The sequence below is a fragment of the Lissotriton vulgaris genome, chromosome 8, assembly GCF_964263255.1.
Source record: "Lissotriton vulgaris chromosome 8, aLisVul1.2, whole genome shotgun sequence".
NCBI classification, from domain to species: domain Eukaryota; kingdom Metazoa; phylum Chordata; class Amphibia; order Caudata; family Salamandridae; genus Lissotriton; species Lissotriton vulgaris.
Genome location: NC_141696.1, coordinates 45159810 through 45176008, shown reverse-complemented (window position 1 = coordinate 45176008; position 16199 = coordinate 45159810). Strand labels below are relative to the sequence as shown.

The 16199-nt window shown below is 45.9% G+C and overlaps 1 protein-coding gene across 1 annotated transcript in view; it reads left to right on the top strand.

Moving 5' to 3' along the window:
* Window positions 1–16199, top strand: part of LOC147693350 (transient receptor potential cation channel subfamily M member 2-like) — a 1918272-nt gene that overhangs the window by 230013 nt on the left and 1672060 nt on the right. The window contains exon 8 of the mRNA XM_086933680.1: window positions 13272–13434. Within this exon, the coding sequence (XP_086789806.1) occupies window positions 13272–13434 (163 nt within the window). The remainder of the gene's footprint in view (window positions 1–13271; window positions 13435–16199) is intronic.

Genomic DNA, 16199 nt, shown 5'->3' with positions numbered 1-16199 from the left:
ACTCTTGTACATAGTTTACAGTACAATATGCATGTAAAGCGCTTTTGCTATGATCCGAAACCTGTCAAGAGTACAATATCCTTTCAAACCTGTCTAAACGTTCCTTCTAAAATCCTTTCTCTAAAAAATTAACAAAGATTTTTGTGCAAGTGCCTTAAATTCTATACATTTGAGTATACAACAATGCTCTTAAAAACCACATATGAAGTGCAATGTATACATATAAAACCACATTCTAAAAATCCTTATTTCAATAATTAACAATAGTAAATTGTGCTCATAACAACCAATAGCCACCAGTCTTCAATGTTCCCTAAAACCTTGTTAGACTCTTATTTCGCAAACGATATAACTCATGTATGCAAGAAAAGTGCTACATACCAAAAAGCGCCTTTGCTAAATTCAATTACCTAACACATCGGGGATCTCAGTTGAAATATGCACAAAAAAATCTTCATAAGCCAATGTTGCATGGGAGGTAGATATTTTGATTTCCAACATTGAAGTATTAAAGAGCGACCAACAGTTATGGTCATGCAGATAAAATATTGGGCAGATTGCACTAGAATACTTGTATCTCGCGAATATTCAAACAATACTAAAACTGCTTTGGGTCGAATCAAAGCCTCAACTATTTTACTTGACTCTTGAAAAATCCTATGCCAAAATCTGGATATGTAAAAAATATATGAAGCCATTACCCGAGACAATATTTTGGCACCTGAAACACTGGACTGAGATTGCTGCGCAAATCCAATGAAGAGCACTAGGAGTGTAATAAGCAAGCTAGCTAGAAAGGAATGACATTCTTTTGAAGTTGGCCGCTTTGAGGGCTTTTTTACCCACTAAAATCATCAACAAAAAAACCCTCTTGGCATTCCAACTTTCCAAAGTAGGTTTTGAGATAGCTGGACCCATATATCTACAATCATTCAGTAGTGTCAATACATGACACATATAAATACTCCATTTCATGAAGAACTGTTTAATACAAGTCGTCATGTACCACTTTAAAACTTTTCTTTTTCTGAGACTTTGCAGTTTTCAAAAAAGCAAGAAAATCTATACCTGAATCTTTCATTATCCGAATCAATAAAACGTTGTCATAAGACTCATAAAAGTTAAAATGAGTTTGACTGGATTCCAGAAGTATCTTTCTTAAACACTGTACACTCACACTCACCTAGTTTGGTGGTTAAAGGAGCATGCATGCCAATACTCCAGTTTTGTTTTTAGTCCAACTGAATAAGTTTTCACTTTCTCCCACTCAAAGCTACCTCGATTACAAGGCACGTAGAGGGGAAATTATATTGCCAGGACTTCCTTCTCTAAGTGTCACTCTTATGGTTTCTCAAATGCTGGTACATGTGGAGCAGGCTCAGAACTAAACATGCCAGAATTGTTCTGCATTGATTATATACACGTGGTAGATCGTGAGACCATGTGCAAGACAATAATCTTGTGGGACACAAAGTGGTGGCAAAAGAATCATGTTTCCTAGTACCACAGACCGCAGACATACTGTACCGCTGGTAGAGTAGTTGTTTGGAGTAGCCATGTTGCGTTTTTTGCAAGTTAGGACCTTCTTCCTATAGGTCTAGGAGGCATTGTAATTTCTTTCCAAGATCCAAACCCACAAACATGAGGTAGTCTAAGTATAGGGATTCACAATAATTTGGCACAATTAAAACCCCGGTTTCTTTATCACACCAAGGTCATCCTTTAGCCACCTACTCTTTACGTAAGAATGCATTCTCTGTCAGAACCCCAGGAGTTAGACTGCAAACAAGACATAACCATTCTCAATTCATTTAGCACATGCAGGTTATGCATACTGCCACAAAACACACATGCAGACTATATGTCTAGAGGCCAAATGTCAAGTAACCCTTGTCATGGTGACAACCTATCCATCTCCCCCTTTCCTGTGACTTAACACATTTTCTAATTCCACCATTCATGTTGTTGGCTGGACGACCATCTTCACAAGAAAACAGATGGATTTATATAGATTTCCGATCTGTTTATGCACCTTGTGATGTGTGGGGCTTTTTACACTAATATGGCAGTTTTGTTTTGCATGCTGAAATGTATTTATCTTTAAACATAGATTGTATGTATGTTTAAAAGTTTGTAAGTGACAGGAAGTTGCTTGTAGCAATTACAATAATTCTTATCAATTACTTTAAATATTCACACTGTAAATCACACACAGTGGGTATGCACTGACATACCTACTCCTTTCAGCTTTTCGTTTTTAGGTCGAGCATTCGAGACCTCTTGTAGATATGTATGCACTTTGTGGGCTCTGGAGATCAGCCCTAGGACTTGTCTGCTTCCGCTTGGGGAATTTTTAAATCTGTTCAACTTCCTCTATTTAACCATCTTCGTAGAGAAACAACCAGTAGAGGTCAGTAAAATACCATAATTTGTTTCTGCTGAGGGACTTTCTTTTTTTAGGTCTCGCCTACTCAGCGCACATGCGCTGCTAGGATGAGACCTTTAGAAATTGATTCAGTTTTTCAGGCAAAAACGTGCATTGCTTGGAATGGCAACGCGTGCACATTTGGCGATTCCCTTGTGGGAGCGAGCTTTGAAACCATCTGTTTGTAATTAACAGATGGTTCCTGCTCGCTCCCACAAGGGAAAAAGGCGCAGGCCTCCTCCTCTCTCCCCTCCCCTGCTGCCTCCTCCTCTCTTCGTCAACCTTGTTTTTTTTAATTTATTTTATTTTCAGTGAGAGCGCCTGTTCTTTTAGTTTAAATCAGAGTATGTGTGTCTGTTAGAACTGGGGGTCTCTAGTTGGCAATGGTATACACATTTGACCAAATAGGGATCCTTGCTTCCAAGTCAGGATAAGGGGGTTACACTACTGGATAACCCCTGCTCACCCCCTTGGTAGCTTGGCACGAGCAGACAGGCTTGTCTCAGAGGCAGTGTGATAAGCATTTGTGAATATACACAGTTAAACAGTATAAAATTAAGTCTTCTTTATATAGACTTAACACAAGACCACAAATGACAAAAATCCACAATACTGTACTTAAAATAGACTTAAATATGGTAGAAGTTGCTTTGTTCAAGTTGGCGATAAATGCGACACAGTTCTCACAAAAGTTCCTGAATGAGTAATGGAAAACAAACGAAAGGCTCGCAGAGTGGGAGATGCGTTGGTTCCGTGCTTCGGGGGAGATGATGCGTTGCACCTCAATGCTTGCATAGAGTAGGGGATGCGTCTTGATCCTTACTGGAGCAGGGATGATGCGTAGATTCTCGTCTTGCTGCCGGATTGCAATGCGCAAGATAGCATCTCGATGCAATGCGACAATCTGGGTGCGATGTGATAAGGAGCCCTTGATGCGATGACGTGAAGACGATGCATGCACGCCCAGCAACCGCGCGGCGAACTCTGTAACATTGGAGCCGTGACAGGCCCTGCAACACGCTTCTCCGGCGATGCGACGGCGACCTTGCGGCGGCACTGCGCTTCTCCGTTGATGCGTCGGGTAACAGCTTTGACGAAGGCACGCTTCTCTGGTGATGCAGCGGCAACCTCTAAGGCAGAAACACGCTTCTCTGGTGATGCGATGGCAACAGCTGCGACTGCGACGCGCTTTTCTTGATGCATCACACTTCCAGCTCCCAGTGACACGCAGGCTTTTGTATACAGAATTCCCAGCAAAGAAACTCTGAGGGGAGCTGGAGGTGAAATCTTTTGTCCCTGAGACTTCAGCAGGAGTTCAAGCCCTTGGAGTAATATTCTGCAAGATGATGAAAGTTATGTTAAAGTTTCTTCTCTTTCCTTGGCAATAAAGAAACCACTGCAGGCCAACCCAGCAAACAGCACACTAGCAGAGAGGTAGTCCAAACTCCTACAGCTTCCTTGGTTCTTCTCCTTGGCAAAAGATTTGTTTTGTTCACAGAAGTGATCTAAAGTTCTTGGGTGTGGGTCCCAATATTTATACTACTTTTCTCTTTGTTCTCTGAAGGCAGAGAGGCCTCTGCCTAGTCCAAACCAGTTCTGGTCAGTCCTGGAGCACTTTGTTTACAGGACTCCTTCTCTTCCTTTGACAGTGCAGGCCAGGGACATCAGACACACCACAGGAGGTGGAGCTAGCATTGTGGTGGGAAGGCACAGCCCTATTCAGGCCCCAGGTGCAACTCCTCCTCCCATCTGCATGCAGATCTCTCTATTTAGCACTGGGCTGACTCACCCTCTCTCCTGGAATCCCCAAGCCCCTGTCACTCCAGACAAGGAATACACAACCTAGCAGAGGCAGGCTTAGATAGTTAGGCAAGAACATACCTACTTTCTAAAACTGGTATTTTCAAACACAGAATGTTGAAATCAACTTTACTAAAAGATGTATTTTATCATTCTGAGTTCAGGCAAACTAAATTCGAATTTCCACCATGTTCCCTGAGTCAGTTAGGATTATAAAATGTAATAATCTAACTGCCCATTCTGGCCTATGTAGAACAGGTAGCCTTGCAATAGTGAAAAAACTAAAATGGCTGTAATTCACTATTAGGACATGCCACACACACACCAGGGCATGTCCTACCTTATCCTTACAATGCACCCTGCCCTTGGGTCTACAATAGGGGTGTCTGATATGAAGAAAAGGGAAGGTTTAGGGACTGGCAAGTGGGTGCACTTGCCAGGTCGACATGGCAGTCACAGACTGCACGCAGGCCTTGCAATGGCAGGCCTGAGACACACTTTACAGGCTGCTTCTGTAGTGGCAAAGCCAGTGCTGCAAGCCCACCAGCAGTGCATTTGACTTACAAGCCCTGGGCACACATGGTGCACTGTACTAAGGTCTGACAAGTAAATCAAATAACCAAATCATGGAGTCACTAATCAGTACAATAACTTAACGTTGGGAGCACTTGCACTGTGGCACTGAATAGCAGTGGAACAGTGCCCAAAGCAGCTAATCAACAAAACATATAAAAAACAAAGAAGGCAATCAGTAAAAATGGAAGAAAGACTCACGCCAATGATGCCAGGTCTAACGGTGTGCTGTAGATTGCTTCTTGGAAACAAAGTAGACACTCACATAGGGCTAAGTTTTTCGGGGACCCCCTCACCGTGTAGGCTTGAAAACTCCGGAAAGGAGCGCAGTTAATAGTTGATAAAAAGGCACTCACGTGTTCTGATTTTGTTTTACATTTTTTCGTGAAAAATACAATACAGATGAAAAAATATGTACTGCCAGCTGTCTAGCTCGATGCATGTCTTTGTCACCTCTGGAATTGTGGTGGGTTCAGTGGGGTACCATTAGCCCTTTCTTTACTGAGGAGGGGGAGTCCAGCACTGTGCACAGGCTCAAGGTTTGATACCTCGCTGGGTGTGTGATCACATGTTAAACATAACCCCGCTACAGTCTGGATGCATGAGTGACTCAACTAACGAACACCGAAAAATAAATAAGTGCATGAATGAGTGAACAAAGCAGTGTCTAAACGAATACATACTTTGTGCTTCACGCACCCAGTTAGGGCTTCGGGCGCTTTGGTTATCATGGTTAGAGCAACAGATGGACCGATTTGGAATTTGGACTCTTGAGTGACAGATGCTTTTTCAGGAACCCTTGAATTGCAAGAAAGGCCCCTTTCCAGAAAGAGTAGTAAGTTGGAGCAAAGTACACAATTTTAAATTGTTCAGCTCTGCTGTGTACAAAAGTTTATTTATGTGTGTTTGCTGGCAGATTCATGTGCTTACGCGCAAAATTAACATGGAAATACGAGACATTTTATTTTGTGTTGAATGCTGAACCTGCCCACGAACATTATTACTTATGCTCAAGATGCCAATAGAGAGCCCTAGGAGAAATTATATGACGTTTTCAAAACTGTTCCCAACATCGGCTCATTTGAATAAACCTTACTTGATGCACTTGGGGCAAGAGGGTAGACAAAGTTTCTCCACCTGTGACCGAGGGTCGTTTGAGATTAGGAAAAAATGGACGAAAAATCATTTACTTAAATCTTGTGAATCACAATTGCAATGCTTTTCAAGACTCTCCATTGGACACTTCAAGTTTCTATATGTAAATACGGTCAAGTGATTGCCACTATCCCTGCCAACCTAGTTGTATTTTTTTCAGCTGCGCAAACTACGCACACGTACCGTGTGAGCATTGGCATAGCCAATAGGTCTCGTCTTTGGGACCTTATAAGTATTTATTTATGCAGCACAATATCCTCGATGCAACAACATTAACTGTTGTATGGTTAAACAGTTATAAGGTCCCAAATGCGAGATCTATTGGCTATGCCAATGCTGTTTAATTTTTCTGGCATCTGCCTGTATTTAACTTTCTTGATAGAAAACGACCAGCAGAGGTCAGTCAAATACCAGAATCACTTTAGCATTCTCTAGATTCCAGGCCACAGAAATTGTCTTCCACGAGCACCCACAGACAATAATATTTTTTTCATATCATGTATTTTCAGTGATATAACCACCGAAAGCCCTGTTCGCTCCAGTATTGGACTTTCATAGATTCCCATGCTTTGTATCATTCCCCGTCGTCGGAATGGGAGCCTCGGTAACATTAAAATAACATAGCAGTAGGTACAAAAGAGAAAGAAAGGCCTAGGCCTCATCTTTTTTTGTAGCCTATCCGCCTCTTTTTGTAAAAGAGACCAAAAAATTGTAACAACCAATCAGAGTAGCCTCACCCCATAGAACCTTCCTGAGAGAGCCTTAGAGCCTTAGATTTTCTACCGCACGTTGTGCTTAGGGAGTCTCCACTGAGCTCTGCTCAGATTTTCTCTTCAGTTGGGAAGTTTTTCCATTTCTTCAACTTTACTATGTCTGACAAGGAGAAGAAGGCGTTATTTAGAGCTTGTGCTATCTGTTCAAAGAAGAGGCTGTTTGTTGAAGACAAGCATAAAGACTGTATCTACTTCTTGTACCCAGATCACAAGGCCACAGATTGTAAGATCTGCAGAACATTCTCTACGAAGACCTTGAGAGACAGGGAAAGCCGCTTGTTGACTTAGTTGCAGAAAATGAAGTCACGCAAGGAGGTTTAGTCATTTGACAGTGAGGATTCTTCCTCAGCTGCGTCCTCCAGAAGATCCAAGAAAAGGGGTAGGTCCTCCCCTTCAACTTCTACTGAGCCCCCTGTTAAAGCCTTACAAAAGACTTCTGATAGGTCTGAAAGGCCCAGTCCCAAACAATCTCCTCACCGAGGTGTAAAGGAGAGGCTGGGACAGACTGAGGCGACACAGTCATCTAAGAAGGTACAGAAAAGCCTTTCTGTTGCTTCTCCGCCATCTGAAAAGGAGAAGGGATTCAAGAAACCTTCTGCTATCCCTCGGGAAGGAAGATCGGACAAGAAACCACGTCTGTCGACGACTAAATCATCTGGTACGTCGACGACAACTTCCAAAAAGGACTTGGGTTCAGGTACAGCTCCGCCGACGGATCCGTCGACGGCAGCTTCGTCGACGGCGGCTGCATAGATATCTTCGTCGACGTTTAAGGTACCTGTTTCCTGCTCATCCACGATGGTGTTTACATCTTCGACGTCGACAATAATGACGACGAAGATAGCATCGACCCCAGCGACGACGACAACAACGTCGACGACGATGACGTAGTCGACGACAGCTATGATGATTCTGACGACGAGCTCGTCAACGACACCGTCGACTACCAATCCTCCGTCAACGAGGTCCATCTCTCCGTCGACGGTCCCGTCGACGATGATTTCGCCCGCATTTCCCGTCGACGACGAGTCCGTCGACGAAGTCGTCGACTATTCCAAGGGTCCACATCTCTATAAAGAGGCAGCAAATCACTCCAGAGATGACATCTCCTTGCCGTGTAGCACCCTTACCTCCAACTTTGCTTCTTGAGGAGGAGTCTGATGATGATGAAGATGGTCCTTATGGGGATGCTTATAGTCCATCCGAACTCCAAGTAAAATATCACGATTCGGATTCTGAGGAATACTATACAGAAGAACGCCATTTTGTTCAACAAGAGAGGCCTCCACAAAAATCGTGTCAGGATATGGTGGCAATGCAGTCCTCTCTTATAACTGACTTACAGATGATGCTACAAGACTACAGGAAAAGGTTTCTGTCACAATCCTCCTTCTCCATCTGCTCCGGCAGTTGCAGTGACGCCTCTGGTTTCTTGAGTTTCGGAACCAGAACCTAGAGAAAGCCATCAGGAGGTTGTGACTATTCAGGATGATAATGTCTCATCTGATGAAGATCTTCAGGTAGATCCACCTCATGACCCAGATAGAGGTTGGGACGATGATGTTGTTCAAGATCCAGCTTTACCACTACAGGATACTGCTACCTCCCCTCCAGCAGACATTGGAGATTTCCATAATTTTATGAAGAGGGCGTCCAAGAGATTTGGCCTTCCGATTACGTCAGTGCAATCAGACTGTTTTCTTTATGACTTCAAAGAGCCTGATAGAAAATCCATCAGTTCAATACCGATAATTGAACATGTGTGGTCGGAATGTACTAAGGTGATGCAGAATCCTGCTACAGTCATCCCGGTTCTTCCCCGGCTAGAGAAGAAGTATAAAGCTCCAGAAAGAATTCCTGCTTGCCTGACTGGTCAACCGAAGCCGGACTCAGTTATTTCCCAGGCAGCGCAAAGTAAGTCCAAGAATCCATCGGCGCCCCTTACGATACTGCCAGACAAGGATGGGAGACGTCTGGACAATGTGGGTAAAAGGTTCTCTTCTATGGCTAGCCTGCTGGTTAGAGCTGCTGATGCTCTTGCTATCTTGGGTAGATATGATCGCCAGATGTGGTGCGATTTATCCCCGTTTGTTGACCAACTTCCGGATAGTGCGAAAGATGAGGCCAGAAAGATACTGGTGGAGGGGGAGCGTTCATCTTCAGAGGTGATAGATTGTGCTATGGACATAGCAACTACCACTTTCAGAGCTCTAGCAGGTTCAGCAGTTTTAAGGCATCAGGGCTGGCTGCGGGCAACCTGGTTTCGCCAGGAAGTTCAATATAAGATCTTGGACTTACCTTATGACGGAGAAATGCTTTTTGGAAAGCATATAGATGATGCCCTTCAAGACATCACGAAGGACACGGACACGGCAAGGTCCTCGGGGACACTGCATTACCGCAAAGTTCCTTTCAGAGGTGCGAGAGGGAGAGGATTTTCATCGTACAGAGGGGGCAACCAACAGCGCTACCCTTCTTACTCACAGTCCTCTCAGTCATACAAACCTCAATACTCACAGTGCCAAGGTCAATCCGCGTCTTTCTCTCGTCAACCACCGAGAGGACAACAGGGACGTCGGGGGAGAGATACCCCTAAACGTCAATAGCGGCCTCATGGCTCTGTCTACTGTTCCTCCCCTCTAGTAACATCAGTGGGGGACAGGATATCACAATACCTTCACAACTGGAAAATTATTATATTGGATCGGTGGGTGCACAACATCGTACAATTCGTCCACACACTAGAGTTTCAAGAATTTCCACCATCCAGAGCTCTTCACGCCACGGAATCGAAATATCTAAATCTACTACGTCTCAAAGTTCAACAGCTTCTCATTAAAGGGGCAATAGAATCGGTTCCTCATTTCCATTGAGGGAAATGATTCAATTCCAGGTTTGTCCTGGTTCGCAAGACGGAAGAAAAGTGGCGCCCAATTCTAGACCTGAGGGAGCTCAACACCTCTCTCATAAAACTCTCTTTTCGAATGGTTTCTCTCCAGGATATATTGCGTCTCCTAAATCCTGGCAATTATATGGCAACTCTAGATCTAGAGGACTCATATTTTCATGTTCCCATTCATCCGGCCCACAGGAGGCATCTTCGCTTTACAGTAGCCAAGAGCTACTTTCAGTTAAAAGTCCTACCTTTCGGACTAGGATCAGCCCACGGATATTTACAAAGGTATTGGCACCAGTGGCAGCTTTGCAGGTGTTTCCCTACCTGGATGACTGGCTAATAAAAGCTCCTACTCGGGAAGCTTCAAAAGCAGTTGAGGATTGTATTCAACTATTCAGTCATCTTGGTCTGGGTCTAAACAGAAGCATGTCGGTTCTTCTTCCGTCCAGGTCAGCAAGATTTCTGGGTGCCATTCTGGATACTGCTCATTGCAGAGTTTTTCCTTCAGAGGAGAGGAAAAACAAACTGATTCTTGCTGCCAACCGATTTCAAAGGAAACAAATTCTTTCAGTCCGTCAGTACAAGTCCCTTCTAGGGTCGATGTCATCTTGCATTGCATTGATTCCGCACTGCAGGCTTTACATGCGTCCCCTGCAGAAACAACTGGACATGCAATGGCGTCAAGCAGAGGGATCCTTCGAGGACAAGATAAAGATAACTCCTATCATGAAGAAAGCAGTCAGGTGGTGGACTATAGCAAATAATATCGAGGAAGGTCTCTCCTTCACGGTTCCTCCCTCTCCGTTAGTTCTAACCACAGACGCCTCTGTGGAAGGCTGGGGAGCGACATTACAGGATCTTCAAGTGAGCAATCACTGGTCTCCAGAGCTTCACAGCTTTCACATCAATTTACTGGAACTTCGAGCAATTCGTCTGGCTCTACAGGCTTTCCTTCCAAAGATTTGGAGTTCTACGGTTCTAGTGCGTACAGACAACACAACAGCCATGCATTATGTGAACAAGCAGGGCGGAACAAAATCCAAGCTTCCTCCAAGGGAAGCTCAAGAGATATGGGAATGGGCTATTTATCACCAGATATGTCTCTCTGCAGAACATCTTCCAGGTTCCCTTCAATGTGGAGGCGGATTCATTGAGCTGCCTAAGGTCAGTCTCCAACGAATGGGAATTGGATCAGAGGACTCTCGAAAGGATATTCTCTCGTTGGGGCACTCCTCTTATAGACCTGTTCGCGATCCCAGAGAACAAGAAATGCCAACTCTACGCAAGCAGGTATCTCCATCGAGGGTCATTGGGGAATGCCCTTTCGATAGCCTGGTCAGGCGCATTTCTTTACACCTTTCCACCGATTCCTTTGATACCAAGGTTACTGAGGAAAGTCAAGACGGAACCTTGCACCATGATTTTAATAGCCCCGGCTTGGCCCGCCAGTTTTGGTACACAGAGCTCCTCCTTCTGTCTCGGGGTCAACGGGTTCTCCTACGCCCCATTCCTACCCTGCTGACGATGTCCAAGGGCTGAGTGATGCATCCGTACCTGAGCTCTTTGCAATTGACAGCTTGGCTCCTGAACACCGGGAGTTCAATGCGTTAGATATTCCTAAAGATTGCAAGGACATTTTAGCTCAAGCTCGGGCTCCTAGTACAAACAGGACTTATCGAGCAAAATGGAAGCGTTTTTGAGCATGGTGCCAAAAGGAAAACCTTCATCCTTTTACTTTGGCTCCTCATAAGATCTTACCGTACATATTGTCTTTGGCAAAATCAGGTCTTCAACACTCCTCCATTAAGGTGCATCTGGCAGCGATCTCTAGGTTCAGGCGAACAGCCTCTGGTCCTTCTCTTTGGTCCGCGAGGGTGATCAAACAGTTCCTGAAGGGTCTATTCAGAGCTTTCCCTCCGGTGAGACCTCCACCTCCGATTTGGCAGCTCAACCTGGTCCTTGCCCATTTCATGAGGGCTCCTTTTGAACCAATCCATAAAGCTGACATGAAGTTTGTGTCATGGAAAGTTGCTTTTCTTCTAGCGATAACAACAGCTAGGAGGGTTGGAGAGCTTCAAGCTCTCACGTTTGTTGAACCTTTCTTACAGTTCAAAAAGGAGTCTTTGATTTTAAGGACAAATCTAAAATTTATCCCAAAAGTCCCTTCGGATTTTCACCTAAACGAACCTATAGTGCTGAAGTCTTACTTTCCTTGACCTTCATCTCTGGCGGAGAGATCTCTCCACACTTTGGATGTCCAAAGATGCTAAAAGTTCTATCTTCAACGTACAAAGGCATTCAGGAAGGCATTGCAACTTTTTGTCGCTTTTGGCGCTCAAAGAAAAGGTTTACCCCTATCAAAGCAGGGAATATCCTGATGGATTGCCAGCACAATTCAGTTCTGTCATCAGGCGTCAGGGAAGCCACTGAAAGAACAGATCAAGGCTCATTCTATGAGATCAGCGTCAACGTCTACAGCTTTGTTCTCTGATGTCCCTATCAAGGACATTTGTAGGGCAGCTACTTGGAGCAGTGCCCATTCATTCACAAGACACTACTGTTTGGATTCTTCCACAAGAAGTGACGCAGCAGTCGGACAAGCAGTCCTGAGGAATTTTTTCCAGTGAGCGGTGAACTTTCCCTTCTATCCCTCCTTCCTTTATTGCACATTTTGTATTTGATGATAATGCTTATACTGTGTTATGCTGATATGCATGTAACAAAATGTGCATTTGTGGCTTACTGCTAGCTACTCTGATACAAAGCATGGGAATCTATGAAAGTCCAATACTGGGGCAAGAAAACAAGTTAGTTACCTGTAACTTTAGTTCCCCAGTATTGGTACTTTCATAGATTCCCATGCACCCACCCACCTCCCCTGGGAAAGCTCAGCCTTCAGCAAATGTAATCACTTTTACACAACGGCTACGAAAATCTGGAGGCTCTGAGACTCTCCAAGGAAGGTTCTATGGGGTGAGGCTATTCTGATTGGTTGTTACAATTGTTTTGTCTCTTTTACAAAAAGAGGCGGATAGGCTACAAAATGAGATGAGGCCTAGGCCTTTCTTTCTCTTTTGTACCTACTGCTATGATATTTTTATGTTACCGAGGCTCCCATTCCGATGACGGGGAATGATACAAAGCATGGGAATATATGAAAGTACCAATACTGTGGAACCAAAGTTACAGGTAAGTAACTTGTTTTCTTTTATATTAAAAGCAGAGCTTTGGACTATACCTTTTGCTGCTGAAAGATAATATTTCTCTCCATGTGTTCCCATACCTAGTGTGTTACTCAGTTTACTGCTTACTTCCTCTCCATGTTAAAGAACAGTAGATGTTTCAACACACAGGCTAATGTTGCTGCATCGCTAAATATATATAGGGTCCCAAAGGCGAGACCGATTGCATTGCAAATGCTTGTTCCATTTTGTACCTTTGCTCCTGTAGTATCCACTGACATCGACTAAAATGTCTAGGTTGTCAGAAAACAATTCTCTGTTAATCAAATGCTGTTTTTTGTGTCTATGGACCTGTGGTGTTTCTCTGAAAGTCTGCACCTGGCTGCTCAAGTCCACCTCTCACTGTCCTGTACACCCCCTTCCCCCCCCCACACACACACAATTCCTCCTCTGTTTGTTTCCCTCAGTGAGGAGGTGTGCTGCTGTGGAAATAACAAGAGCCAGCACAAGTATGAGGACAGCGGCCACACTGAACCTACATGGATCCGGGAGAAGCACATCATAGAGATGCCAACCAATGCCTATGGGGACCTCACTCACCAAGTTCCCGGATTCAGCATGACATCAAAGGTGAGTGATGGTGATGGGGTCAAATTACAAGGGCATCCTCTGTGCTCTTAGAAGCCATAGACCAGCAGGTACTGAAGGAATACCCTTGAATGTGAAGTGACTGGATGAATGGTCATTGTGTGCTTGAATCGTCATCATCATTGTAGGAGAGTAGGGTCTGCAATCCTATGATCACCCAGATTTTTTGCTTTTGTTTCACTGGTTTACGACTTTCTCTGGCTGTGGGCCTGCCAATCAGACCCACAGCCTGGCTGTTCTCTTTCTAAATTACGATATGTACCCTAGGTGCATTTACCAATCGGTACTGGGCCACCTTATCAGACCCTGTAACTCGGGGCATGGGTGTACCCAGGGCCGCCAGGGGCTGCAGCATGTATTATGCCACCCCTGGCTGGCCTCCTAAATTTGACACAACTGGCTGCATGACAGCTGGGGCGAAGTCGTGTAATCACCCTTTGCTTTAGATATAATAGTCCTATATCTAACCACAATGGACACCCGAGTTCCTATCAGTCACTCCTATGGCAGGCCTTGACAATCCTGAAGGCAGAGTGCGTGGGCTCGTGTGAACTGTGCTCTGGCCCGAGCCGAGCCCGGTTGCAGCTTGCGGACAAAGGACCCAATGGCTGTTCCATGATAACGCGTGCCACATCGGTAACTTCGGTGTCGCGTTATCAAGACATGTCGAGTAAGGTGTCATACGAATCGGGATGCTGCCCTCTCACCAACCCTGGCGACGAGGTTAGCATTCCACCCTTCTAGAGGGACACGACATGCACGTAACTGTGAACCCCGGTTAAAGTTAACGAAAGCCTCAGCTCCACAAAATGGACGCTGCCACCACAGACACGAGTCTGACCTCCTGCTGCTGGGAGTCCTTCCAGCGAGGAGCGCTTGGACAAAGGGTTTCCTGTCGAGGGCGGTGTTCGCACCGCCCCAGACAGGGTTTGTGTATTCTGGGTAGGTAGGGCTTTTGCGAGAAGGTGACTGCGGAGTGGCACCCCGGTGCTCACTACGCATCTGCCGGGTAGAACCAGTTCCAGGGGCGACAGCCCTGGCCTGGGGAAAGTCCGGCAGGGGAGAGGGGTGTAACTACCCCCCTTCCTGGTCCCACCCTTAGGGCAGGACCTAGTCATGTTCCCACCCCTTTCTTTAGAATAAAGGCCGGAGCGGGGACCCTTCCAAATTAGATCATCTTTGAATCAAGAATACTTTCTACGAAAGGACTTCAAGACTCTTCTCAAGATTTCTCCCTTGTGGCTAAGGAGTAGTCACCCTGCATCAGCGGGCACCAACTAAGAACTCTGCGGTTTGCTGTAAGTCCTTCCTCAAGGAATCCGACGGCCCAGCTCGACGAGAACCGGCTTCCCTGGCACCTCTGACCTCTACCCACGTCATCAGCTCAGCTGTGATCTGTGGGTGCGACGAGACCTCGAGGGACCGGCCATCATCAGAACCTGCACGCTCTTAACCAGCACGACCATCGAGATAACTCTCTGGTGAGTGCTCTGGGGTCTGAGAAGCCCCGACCCTGAGTCGCTCCAGCACCGAAGTGCAGTCTCCCAGCATCTCCACGATCTGCGTGGGGCCCTTCTGCTCGCTGCTCAGCACGTTGTCTGGTCACTAGCCGCTGGCTTGTGCCCTTCTTTGACGACATCCGAGAATCCTCACTGCTGGTCTGGTTGCTCCAGACTGGCCCTTGCTTCCATCTTTGCGAGAAGCACCCCGGACCCTCCTGGTCCACTCAAGACGCCATCTTAGGCCCACCACGTGGTCCTGAGACCTGCCCAGGCTTGTTGCCCCATCCTGGGCCCAGCGACGCCGACAGCATCATCCTTCGTGGGACAGCTCGCACCTCCACCGTGGTCGCCGACAACGCCTCCTGGTCCGTGAGACTGCAGAGCCTAGCGTCGCCCACTCACCTGGTCGAGGTGACGGCCAACCGGTGCCTTCCTGGTACCCTCTGACTACTGGCTAGTAGTACGAACTTGGTCCCCTCTGCTTTCAGGTTTCTTCCATCTCCGATCCAGGCTTGGATCCCTACGAACTATTCCGCACTGGTCGCCGGCCAGCAACTCCTTTTCTTCCGGCTCCTGGCTCGTCAGCGAAGACCCCGACGCCTGTAAGACTTGTGCAGCCGCAGCCCTCGTGGCTAGGTAACTCGGCATTTCGGTGCCTGCATAGCCTCCTTACTCTAGGGTCCCGAGTCCCTCGCTTCCGACTTGCCTTATCGGGTCCGCCCGAGACCTTAACCTTTCCGTGTCCCCGGACACTTGTTTTAATTGTGCACTTGAAGTATTTGCTAAAGAGATTTGGTTTGTGCTTAGTACCCTGTCCTCATAAAGAGTACAGGGCTGTTGTGATTCTTAATAAATATCCTGTTTATTTTCATAACACTTGTGTGGTGTCCTTTCACTGGGTGTTCAAGGGGTACATGTGTGGTAAACAGCTGGCTTAACACGCCCTCTCGAGTCTTTAGCCTTAGACTGCTCGTATCCACGCTACTAGGATAGCTGGTCTATAGGTTGACTTACAACCAAAACACCATAAGGGTCGTTGGAACGATACATAGCGGTCGCTAGAATAGCGAACGCTGCATATCGGGCCAACTTCTCACATTGGTGAGCAGCGGTTGGGATTTGAGCTTGCTGTTGTTTTACCACACGTATCCTAAGAATATCTTGTTGAAAGATCGCACAAGTACTGTTAGTACATATAACTAAAGCTTAGAACCAGCTGTTGCAGCTCCTCAAGGCTTAGCACAC